Source organism: Epinephelus moara, chromosome 8 (genome assembly GCF_006386435.1).
Source record: "Epinephelus moara isolate mb chromosome 8, YSFRI_EMoa_1.0, whole genome shotgun sequence".
Classification (NCBI taxonomy): Eukaryota; Metazoa; Chordata; class Actinopteri; order Perciformes; family Serranidae; genus Epinephelus; species Epinephelus moara.
Genome location: NC_065513.1, coordinates 37,931,014 through 37,943,704, shown reverse-complemented (window position 1 = coordinate 37,943,704; position 12,691 = coordinate 37,931,014). Strand labels below are relative to the sequence as shown.

The 12,691-nt window shown below is 41.5% G+C and overlaps 1 protein-coding gene across 3 annotated transcripts in view; it reads left to right on the top strand.

Moving 5' to 3' along the window:
- Positions 1-12,691, top strand: part of LOC126394777 (metal transporter CNNM4-like) — an 81,380-nt gene that overhangs the window by 21,369 nt on the left and 47,320 nt on the right. For all 3 annotated transcript variants that reach the window (XM_050051822.1, XM_050051823.1, XM_050051824.1), the window contains exons 2-4: positions 6,792-6,935; positions 7,207-7,341; positions 9,875-10,044. In XM_050051822.1, coding sequence (XP_049907779.1) covers positions 6,792-6,935; positions 7,207-7,341; positions 9,875-10,044 — 449 coding nt within the window. The remainder of the gene's footprint in view (positions 1-6,791; positions 6,936-7,206; positions 7,342-9,874; positions 10,045-12,691) is intronic.

The following is a 12,691-nucleotide window of genomic DNA, read 5'->3' as shown; positions in this document are numbered from 1 at the left end:
CTATCATCAGGTCTGGAAAAAACAATGTGTGAAATTCTTTTTCTTTTTTACCACTTGCTCGATCAATCAATCCCTGTTGTTGAGCCCTGGATTTATAGATGGATTATTGATGCCCTGGGGAATATTGGTTTGTAACAACAGCCACACAGTCACATAAATTAATAAACTCTTGAAAGGACATGTGAGGAGGAATGTGTGCTATACATCATGAACTGGAGTTTAACAGTAAAGGCTGAACTGAAACGAGCCCCATGCACTGACACCAAAGATATGTACTCTATGTAGGTATTGGAGATAATGGCATGTGCGGGTATGGCAAGATGCTGCTTTGGTGTTGCATAGATTAAAATGAAATTGACTCTGACGGTACGTTAAATTGGTATTTTTTCCGTTTGTAGTTTCAGTACCTACATTCAGTCTGAAATTACATGATGTCGTCAACGTTTAGCATCATTGGCTCACTAGGAAGAGCGTCACCCTTGCACGGTTTCTCACTGTCTTTTACTTGTGGATGTGAGAGTGAATGGGTGAATGGCTGGAAAACAAACACTGAGAATAAAAAGCTGAGAGCAGTAAATAAAGGATTAGTGCACTAAAGTGAGTTTATAGGAAAAAGTGACGCGAGTGACTTCGGAGGTGACCAGTCTAAACACTTGCCAAAGTCAAGAAGCACTGACGGCGGTCATTGTCACCTCAGCTCACAGCCTGTAGACAGGATGAGCGATGGAGGGATGGATTTTACAAAAAAAAAGCCCCTCACTCTGCTGTCATGTCAGATTCTCAGTTGGATAAGTGACAGCTGTTTGTATTTCTGTGTGAGCCTGAGGTGAGCGTGCTGCACTGAAACACACATCTCGGCAGCTGCAGACACACAGGAGCTGGGTGACTTTGTGGATTTCTTTAAATTGTAGACTCAGCTGACACAGGTCAGACACCAGATGCATGAAGCAGCCTGTACTTGGCTGAACTTCCTTGTACACTGTGTGTGTGCGTGTTTTTGTGTGTGTGTGTGCTCTGAAGGAGTCAATAGACTCTCAAGTGACTCTCCAGTAACTGGGGGTAAGTATGTCCCCCGGGGTCCTACTTCCTCTGAAATATTGACTCAGCACCACAGGGAGAGGTCTCGCACACACACAGAGTGCCTTTTCCATTACATGATGTCTCTATTTTTGTTGCTACAGTGATCTTGTGTGGAATGAACAACGATGAGCCAATGAATGCACTCAGAGGCTTTCTTACTGCAGGACATTGTTGACTAACGTTCTCAGTCCTTGTAGAATCACACCTTAACATTATATCACTCCTCATGTGATGTACCTCCTGATGAAACATGATGTTCAAGGTTGTAAATGACACATTAAGACATACATTTTAAGTTAAAATCAATTGAGAATCAGTGATGATGATCTGGTGTGCGCTACAGGTGTCAGCTGCCTTGTGTCAAACATTGCATGGAAAGGGTACCTAAGGTCATCACTAAAGACGCACTGTTTTCCAGGAAGTTTAAGTATTTCATGCAGTCCTCAAGTCACTTGCAGACCAATTAGGTCCTAGTTAGAGATGTCCACTTCAAGTTTATTTGGCCTACATCCGATCCAAGCCCTTTAATATTGGGTATCTGCAGATACCAAGTTTGTTCTGATACTTATTAGAATTTTTGGGACAGTGATGCTCAGTGAAGCATACATAGTAAAAGTAATTATACTCATGGTAGCAGAAGGTATCAATGTATTCTCATTGAAGAGTTCATAGAAAACTGACAAACTATTGGACCTCAGTACCAAGTGAGATAAGACGTTTTAAGATGAAATCATGGCTAAAATCAACCCAGCCTGTACCCATGAACTCAAACACTTGATCGAACGCTATGAAATCTTGTTGTATCTTAATGTTGTAGTTGTATTATTGTTGCTACAGTTATTGTTGCGATGATTTGATGTTGTGTTGTGTTGCTGCTGTTATTGCTGAGGCCGTCGTGTCATGAATATGTTTGATTTTGTAATTGTGGTTTTTATACAATAGTGTCTCTTAGCAGAGAAATTATTCTCTGTTTCCAGCCCAGGGACTACAGATGAAAGTTAGCCTATAGCTAACTCTGGTGCAGCTAAGTAGCTGTGCACTGTCCATGTGAAATAAATAAATAAATAAATAAATAAAATAAAGTACAATAAATAAACATCCTACGAAAAATGCATGCACAACAGTTCATTTAATATCCAATGAATTACCACCTCATGAAAGACATTACATCATTAGTCTCTATATACAGACTCTCCATTCAGTGAATGTAGAGTCTGTAGGCAAACCCCGGAGATCTTGCCTCCGGAAGAAGAGCGGAAGAGCCCTGGTGTCCGGTTGTAGGCTGTTTGTAGTCCGCGCGATATTGACCAATCACGTTTGAGCCGGCTGCAGTTGTTGCCAGGTTAAACGGCCCGTGCGGTGAACTAATGAGGCGGAACGTAATTGGCGTCACTGCAAACTCTGAATCCATCGCAGTGGTTCAGCATATTTACTTATATATAAACGGAAGTCGGAAACAGAAATTCGCCTCCTCCGCCCAAATCAAACCGGAATGCCAAGAAAGGCTGAAGGCTGTATCACCGTCTGCCGGAAGTCAGACGCCGAATACAGCCGATGGGTTCCGAGAATGTTACGTCATTAACATACAGTTACGTAATTAACACAAATTTACGAAGGTTAGCTTTAGCAGTTAACGTTATAGTTAGGTTTAGGAAAAGAAACATGGTTTAGGTGTAAGTAAGTTAAGTTACTGAGGTTAGGTTAAGGAAAAGAAGCATGGCGAGGACGTACCTTAAAATGACTCAAAGTTCACAAGCTTCCAAACCGAAAGTTTGGGTTTTTGTGACCCATCCACCACCCCAACCTGCCTACTTACAAGACCGCTTGGGACTGCTTCTTGTTAACTGCCGTCAGCGCATTGGTCCCATGATTTGCTGCCTTTCAAAACATGTGGGATATGTACAAATTTAGGTGCATTACTTTTCAATGGAAAACATACGAACAGTTTGTGAGAACAGCCTTAATTTATACAATGTCAATCGCATGTGTGTCTGGCACATTGAAATCACAGCCATAGCTACCAGTCTGGCTCATTATATTTCACAAACTGCTTGATCCAAGTACAGAAAGGCTCTGATCATCTTAAATTATTAATATGATATGAACTTAAACTTGGAGAGTTTAATTAGAGAAGATATATCACTCTGTTGGAGTTGCTGGAACTATAAAAGCACTCTGATTGTGCAGTGGTGTCACAGAGTGGACGTTCTTTCCTCACGAACAATCAGAGCATGAGAACAGATACACAAACCCAACCTGTCATCAAGTTACTCATGGATTAAACGTTAATTAGCAACAGCTGATATGACGGAGGAGGTATAGCTGCAGCCGGAGCTGCTACATGACTCACCCACCATACCTACGTCAGTCCACAATCAGCCCCCTCAGCCCTTGGCTTGGACGTGAAAGCCCTTACAAAAATGCTTCGTTAGCGATTAGCTAGCTGTGGAGTGTTAGGCTAAAAGAGAGTCGGTTAAGGGTAAGGATAAGGGTTACATCTAGTTACTTTCAAGGTGAATCACATCTTCATGTAAAATTAATTATAAAGTGGATTATTGCTGTGTTTGGCCTCAGATTTATTCACTACAACGACGTGTTGCCACCGAGTTTGTGACGTGATGACTGAACCTACATGACCTCACTCGAATAGACAGACAGTGATCTCTGTGGCTCAGAGTTCTTCAGCTGTTGATCATAGGGTTGGTGGTTTGATCCCTGACTCCTCCTCTTTACGTATTGAATGAGTTTTTGTCAGACAAAATAATCTCCTTGAAAGCATCAGTCTGTGCTGGGACCTTTTGAAAAGCACTAAAGGCTAAATGATGAATGGATTTTCTAAAAAAAGATCCTCGATAAATGAACTTAAAATGAAACTAATCATCTCTCATGCCGTTACAAGAGCTGTTCAGACTGTTTGTAACTTCGCCAAAGATAAATGTCCAGCCTCGCGGCTTCCTCTCGAGACTCAAACGTCCAGACTAAATACACAGTACATCATCCGCCCACCCCGGCATCTCATGTCATGACATCACAGACTCCCACTGTAAAGCCGACCTTGTGGGAAATGGATTCCTCAAAGTCCCTCTGCGCTATTCATGTAGTAAAACCAAGCAAGGTCAAAGCTGAGAATGTGTGGAGTGTGTTTGTGTCGTCGTGCCAACTGCGCCCGCTTTGCCAGGACATGCAGGCAGACATCAAGGACACACACACACACACACACACACACACACACACACACAACAAAGACAAAACACTTATAGCCTTTGGTCTTGTTTTAATTGCTGGTCATACGAGCTCTTTGTAAATCCCATTGATCTGCTGCTCTCTTTTTGGAAACAAAGGCAGTCGATGGACCTTTATATGCTTTCTCGCTCTCCCCGCCTCGTCTTCTCTCTTGTTTTATCCCGACTTTGAAGCTTGTGGGTTTTTTTTGGAGAGAATGATAATAAAAAGTGTCTGTGTCAGTGTCCTCCTATATTTAGGAATCAAAGCGTCTCACCTGTCCTGCAGTTCAAACCCAATCTCTTAATGGCGTGTGTGTAGTTTAAACCAGTTGCTCTCATTTGTATTCCCATATATTTGTTTGGATGGAGGGGAGAAGAGTATCCACCGGGGGGACCAAACCCCCAGATATCCTCTGAGTGCTTCACTCTGGCAGCATCATTAATAATTCAGGCAGTCTGCAGCTGGCCAGCGTCCGTCTGCACTTTGAACAGTTTGTCATGTGAAGAGTTCAGCAGGGTTTGTGTGTCTTAGTGTACATGTGTGTGTGTGGTTTTTTTTGTTTTTTTTTTCATGTTGTATAGAAACGCTTGTGGCCAAAGTCCAGACCCAACCCCAACTGTAACACATTAACAGGTTATTTGTGGTGTAAGCAGAGGGAGTGGGCTGATGGGTTAATGTTAGAACAGAGCTGTTATAAGATTGGCATTCATCATGATATGATTGTTTGTGGTGATGGAGGGGCTCGGCCAGGGGTGTATGCTGGCCTGTACATACCTGGCCTGAATCATATCAGCTTCATGAGTCCTGTAACGTGGCTACAACTAAGAGCTGTGATAAGAAACAGCTCTTTGTTACATGAGCTGATGTAAGAGCATGAACTTTTTAAGCATGAGTGGCATGTTGTATTAGAGCTGGGCTAGATCCCTTAAAAAAAAAGTATCATTAAAATCTCTGGCAGTTTCAGCGTATGTCACAGTCACAATTTTTTTTTATTTTTCATGACTGGGCGTAGTGGCTTATTCTACCGACTAAGAATTTTCCTAGTCGACCAATAGTCATCATTTAGGGCCATATGTCGACTAGTCGGCCGCATATTTACGATATTAATTTAATTGTTAAATGATATATTTTGGTGGTTTGAGTTGAAGGTGTGAGAAAGAATAGTATCAGTAACATTGTTAACACTGTGCTACATTACAGAGAAATACAAAACCGTACTAATGAACCTTCATTAATATAGGCCTATATTTTATCTACAAGTGCACGTCACACACTGAGCGAGCCGCCTGTTAATGACGCTGTGGGCTAATGGGCATGTAGCTACTTCCATGTTTCAGATGATACGTCATGTTTGTAGTCGACCAATGAAGATGAGTTTACATATCACCTTGGGTTCGTCCTTCACCTTCTCAAAATGATCCCACACTTTGGATTTCCTGCCCGACATGTTATTAACTAGCCTGTGGAATAAATGAAGGTACCAGCCCTGGAAAACACGAGATCGGGCGCTGGGTGCTACTCTTGTGCCTTTTTTGTGCCAGCATTCAGGTTGCATCTAAGGTAGCTAAGCAACCTTAACAAGCATCATATAGCCTATTGACCTGAAATCCTGAGTGCAGAGCTGATCTTCTTCCAGGAGCTGTTTATAAGTGTGTAGGCCTATCGTCTGTGGGACAGATGTAAAGCTCTGGGTAGCCCTGCACTAACATGATCAACTTTTCTGTATTTATCAGACTGAATATTTACAGAAGTAGGGAAAGATATCTGTCGGCTGTGATTGTTTTGTAACCTGACTCCTGTCTGACTGCTGAGCGTGGCCTCTTGCTGTGTCTGTCCTTTCAAATTTAATTCCCACATGGTCCAGTCATACAGGTTTTGCCACCAGTGAAAAGTTACCAATGAAATCTTGCCGACTAATGACCTTTCTGGTCGACTGTTAGGGGGCAGCCCTAGTCATGGGTACATAAAATATAAAAAGATTTCAGTTTCATCATAGATATACTAAAGTGTTTGATTATAGGGTTGCTTGGCCCCACAAAATTATACAATATATGGAGGAATCATCATGGAACTTATGCAGAATGTAAAAAAAAATTATTGTATAAAATGCAACGTAGTAAAAATAAATATACATGCCAACAACTTTAACATTTCTTCCTTTTCAAATCAAAGTATTTTAAGATTGTTGCCTTCAGTATATCCATGATGACATTAAAATGTTCTTTAATTTTACGTACCCCTGACAGCAGAATAAATCACTTTACTCAAAGTATTCAATACAGCATCTCCCTATCAGTTTAATAAAAAGAGAGGCAAAGATTTCTAAATTACCTGGTATACTGTAATGCCGCCCAGGCCGAAAGTTAATCATCTGCTCATTGAATTGCTTAAAATCTATATGTTGTCATATTGTCATCGTGTTTTTATTGAGGCATTACTTACACATCACATCGAGCTAACAAATGAATGTCTTTCTTCTGCTTTAGGAAAATCCCACCTGGCCATCGTCCAGAAGGTGAACAACGAGGGGGAGGGAGATCCCTTCTACGAGGTGTTGGGGTTGGTCACCCTTGAAGACGTTATCGAGGAGATCATTAAGTCAGAGATTCTGGATGAATCGGATCTTTACAGTGAGTTTATCGCGTCTTATTGTTACACTTGTTTTTATTGTATGTGCAGATGAGGCTATTTTGATCTCAGTTTAAGTCATGCAATAATTTATTACAGTTTTCATATCTGAATTATTGTTGTTTGTCTTTGAGATAAGCGTAAACAGACTATTTTTTAAGTATTTAGACGATTAAACACTAATTAAAAGAACAGCTAAGAAAATCCTGAACAGCTTGTTCTCACTCTGCTTTTGATCCTAAATAAATGTATCTGCTGTTTGTCACTTCTCAGCTGATAATCGCACCAGGAAAAAGGTGGCGCCCAATAAGAACAAGAGAGACTTCTCTGCCTTCAAACACGAGAGTGAATCAAAAGTGAAGGTCTCTCCTCAGCTGCTGCTGGCCGCCCATCGCTTCCTGGCTACAGGTGGGGGATGGACTGCTGCAAGCAGGCACACACACACAGGCGTGCACACTCACTCAACACAGTGTTACAGCCAGTAGATTATTTATAACTTGTAAACTAAGTGTGCATTTTAACATAGGTGTTCAAAATGTAGCCACAACATGAATATCCTCAGGATGTCAGGACGGGATGGACTCTGTCTTCTCGCCATCTGACAACCAGAGCAAGTCCATACATGCAGGGAGGAGGTTTAAATGTGTTTATTTACTCGGAAGGTCTATTTAAGATCCGCACAGTACGCCTGCCTGAGGACTCTGGACCTCTGCCAGCTGGTGTGATGCCTCGCCACTGCTACAAATCACTTGAGAACGTGTCGCAATCTGTCTGCTTAGCGAACGTTAGTGGATATGCTCTGCCAGCAGCAGTTAGCACTAGCCGCTGCTAGCATGACGTAGCACTTCCTCATCTCTCACAGACACTGTGGTGGAGGAGCACGCCAGAGTCTAATACCTCTGCAGGCATAACGTCAGTGTCTGTTGACTGTGTTTCTGTTTTCTTTTTCAGCGTGAAGGTTTCAATTTTCTTTCCTGATTCAGTACACAGGGATGGGTTCTTCAATTTCTCGTATTTCAGTCCAGGAAGTTTCTTTTCCTTTTTCTGTTCTTGTTCGCATCAATCATTATTACACCCTGCTCTTTTTAGATTGTGTCTGATCTCTGTTGCCATTGATATCTAATACAAGATGAGAGATATATTCCACACAGGTAAAGTCAGTGACTTATAAGGACTTGTGTGTTTTGCAGCAGCAAGCTCCGTCAGTCTGTATATGTTTTTTGGCGCTATAAAAAAAAGCAGGAAACAAACCAGGAAGATATAAAACCCACAGGCCGTGAAAGTGACATGAAAGTCATTGAAAAGTCTATTCAACCTGAGTCACACCAGAAACTTCAATCCTTCTTCTTCTGTTTTTTTGCGTGAACCGGGTGAACTTGTTGACTTAATACGTAAACCAGAATGAAAGGAGTTTGTTTGCTTATTCACATGATGAATTCCAGCCTTGGTCATATACGCCTCACCTCTCACTGTGTGTCGCATAGGGTTTTGTTTGCAGGGTGGACTGTTTCTTTGTTCTCAGTTCGGGTGGGGTCGAAGGCACTTATGGTGGAGCTGTGATTGCAACAGCCCGGCCTGTGACGGTTGAGAAATTCATGTTAACCAAATACATGTCACCAGATATTTTTAAAACAAGGAAAATTCTCATGAATCAACATCACTGTAGATGTGTTTGTGTTAGCTAGAAGACTAGTGTCACCACTTTGACTGCAGAAAGATGATGTATCCAAAACTCTTTATATTATCTTTAAAAGGTCTTTAAAGGCATTAAATGTAAGGGTAAACATGTACACTGTAAACTGTGGAACGGTGTCTGAAGACTGATTTACATTACGGCTGCTCATGATTATTTTAATTACTGATCATCATCTATGAATCGTTTTGTCTTACATGCAAAGACTGAATGTATTGGAAGCTCTAATTTGTTTTATTAATATATGTATATATATCACGTCCTTCTGTGTTGTGTAAACAATGAGATGCTTAATGTAGTTTTTAACTTGATTACATGACACGTGATCCTTTTAATTCTTTTAATTCTATTTGTGAAAGCTCAGTTTAATGCTGTAAATGTATTACTTTCCCTTGTTAAGTGCAGGATTACCTGTTGTAGAACAGGTGTACTTGGCCCACCAGTTTATGTAATCGTTTGTTTTGTTGCACCACACACAAAGACATGAGTGACTAATTTAATCGTCATCTGAATGATTGATGTCAGCAGCTTGGTTGCGATAAGAAAGCACGTGGCACTCAGGTCTGTTCTGAAACAAGTGGTGCATCACGAGAATTTAATTTTTTGAGTACTTTTTGTTGTCATCATATCATTTTATGCATCTTACTAATTACGATGCTCATGCACTGATGACATTTCTTTCCTTTTTTAAATGAGAAATTATCTGAATGGGTGTGTCACGCAATGATACATCAAAAAAGCTCTGATGTTCAAGGATAAATAGAAATAGATAACAACCACAATTACGCTACAGGTTTGAATTTTAAAGTATGTTATCGTAATTTTGGTGTCATGGAAAATATCTTTGAGTCCATGTCATATTCGAGGTTCTGCCTACTTTATATTTCATGGGTCATAATCAGTTTTTGCGTGATGTCATTTTAACTCTTGTTTTTTAATCGTCCCTGATGAATGCACTTATCATTTTGTCCCAGTTCTTGAAATTACTTGCCCTTAGATATGGGGGTATTGTCTAAATTAAAAACACAAAGCGGGGGAGTACCATCATTCTTATCGATTCAGATCATGCCTAATTTGTATCTCCATGCAGTTTTAGTTCAAATTTAGAATTTTTGATTGTGTATTGAACCATATCTGCATCCAGAAATATGTTACTATGCTTTCTGTGTTGTGGGCCAGTAAAAAAAAGTCTTAATTAATGCACTCGTCACCTAAAAGTAAAACTCTTCTCCTCCTCTTCTCCTGCAGAGGTGAGCCTGTTCAGCCCGTCTCAGATCTCAGAGAAGGTGCTGCTACGAGTCCTGCGCCACCCCGACGTGATCCAGGAGATCAAGTTCAACGAAAGCGACAAGCGCTCGCCCCATCACTACGTCTACCAGAGGGGCAAGCCCGTCGACTACTTCGTTCTCATCCTGCAGGTACACAATAGTTTTAGGGAAGAGGGGGGGTGAAGCTTGGCTTTTCTGTCTGTGAGTGCTTGTTGCTTCAGTGTGGGTGAAATAGCAGGAGTTCAGCTCACACTGCTGTGTGTTCTCCCAAAGCAGATCGATTTAAAACAGACTGGTGGATTGAAACATTCTCCCACACACTCATATATACACCAACACATATGCAAATAGGACAATATCTTGTATTTTTAGCTTTCAGATGATGTAGCCTCTGTTTTTGCTGTCAGATTTAGCTGCAGTATGTTGTGTCTTTGTTTTGTTGATTTGTCTCAAGTGCGCAAATATCAACTTTTTTGGATGTTGAATGTTCCTTGTTTGAGTTTAGATGTTCCTTCTTGACCGTTGGAATCTGATCTTCAGTTTGCCCGGTTGTCCTGAAAACAGAGATGGCGAATATGAACCTGGTCCCACAGAAATACATGAAATAACCACGCCCTGTTAACACCGCATTACATGATGGTGACGTGTTGAGATAATGTACTGACACCATGGAAACTGTGCCAATGGAAAGTCAATTAGGATCCTTCGTCATGGTAACATAAAAGTATCCAGTAGGTCTAAATCCACTGTAGTTTAGAGCAATTATAAATCTTTGTGGGATGAGTTAAAAGTCGTCTTCCATCTGTTGGCCGTTCAAATGAATCTAGTGCTGGAAAATGATTTAAATATTTTTATATATTTAGGCTGTTAATCTTATTTATGCACAGAGCATCAACAGAGAGGCTGAGGGAGGGAAGGAGACAGAGACACTTTGTCCCTGTCTTGTGTGTGAGACGTCTGTGTTGTCGCTGCATTTTTTAAAACCGATCTGTCGCCTGCATCCAGGCGCTGTCTCAGTGTCACACATTAGACTACAACTACCAAGATGAACAGCGATGCGCTATGATCCACAAACTAGCAAACAAATGCTCACGTGACACAGTCAAGAAGAAGAAGAAGAATACTTTATTAATCCTTGCGGAAATTATGTTGTCACAGCAGCAGTATCCCTCAGGCAACACACACGAGACATAATGAACGCAAACAAGACAATAATGATAAAAAGTAATACAGCATAATGGACAAGTAAAAAGGAGCAGGTTAATAGGTATTGTGCATTAGCTACTGAGCATTAAAAAGTCTGATGGCCGCAGGCAGGAAGGACCTCCTGCTACGCTCAGTCCTACATTGCGGTGGTATCGGCCTGTGGCCAAAAGTGCTCTGGCTAAACACCTCCAGGTTGTGCAATGGATGAGAGGCATTTTTTAATATACACTTCAGTTTTCTGAGCATCCTCGCCTCAGCCACCTGCTGAACTGAGTCCAGCTCAGCTCCAATGGTAGAGCTTGCCTTCTTTACAAGTTTGTTGAGCTTGTTTCTGTCTCTGGCACGGGCTCCTTCTCCCCAGCTCACCACACCAAAGAAAAGTGCACTGGCCACCACAGTCTGAGCAGCTCTCAGCTCTGTCTCCCACACATGCAGCGCAGAGCTGTACTGCACGTGCTCCTGCGGTAACTCATTCATCTCACAGACTGATTTAGTGTAGCACGTGCAACATATAGACCGATGTCACACTGTAGACTTATTAACAGACAGATTAAACAGAGGAGCAGCTAAACTGTGAGTGAGTGAGTGAGTGAGTGAGTGAGTGGGGCAGAGCTGTGCTGAGAGAGAGGAGAGATGCACACTAGTATGCGTTATGTAACGTACAACAATGTATGTCGATATAAACAGTGTTGTCGAAATTAATATCTTGCTGGATAATTTAAATAAATATATCGTACATAGTTATGTCACCCAGCCCTTGTAGTATCAAGAGCAAGAAAGTCTGAAATGTGGACTTCTTTTCACTCGACTCACTTAAGTCCTGTCCGTACTTCCGCCATTTTACAACGTACTTGTGTCCCATACGAAACAAGCATAGTTGTTTTAACTGAAAAGACAATATTTTTCTAACCCTAACCCAGTAGTTTTAATGCCTAAACTCAACTGTACAGCCACCATGTAAGTCCAACACAATAAATGCAACCATCATGTAATGAGGTGTTTAGGGGTCGTGGTAATTTCAGGTATTTATGTGACATACCGCTGTCAAATACCCATTGTCACTAATCACTTTGCAGACTTCTCGTCTATGTTAGTTTAGCGGCCGAGATTTATATTATAATGTTTTGTTTCTTATAAAAACAGAAGAATGGAACTTGGTATAATTTTGTAGCGACCCAGTGCACAGGAAGTTGTAAAGAAAAGAGGAATGAATAATGGCCGGTGAGCAATGTCCAGAACACAGTTACAAAAGAAACCTAACAGCAGTTTGTCAGACCCCAGTGTGGACGCACTGTGGTGTCATCTTGCCAAATTCAAAATAATAACCCACTAACGTGCTCTTCCCCTCTTGACGTCCACAAAGACCAGCTACATACGTCTGACAGCCTTCTGACTCACTGTGATGAACACATCGCGGCCTCTGAGTGACATATCCTCATTGCTTCAGCCTGGATAAAAGTTGTGCAGCTTCGATTATAAGACTGACTCTTCCTCTTTCTTCCCTTGACCCTTATCTCCACCTCCTCCCCCGTTTCTTCTCTCCACCTGTCAACTCATCCCCTCACCGAGTGCATCTGGAGCTTAGCAGTAT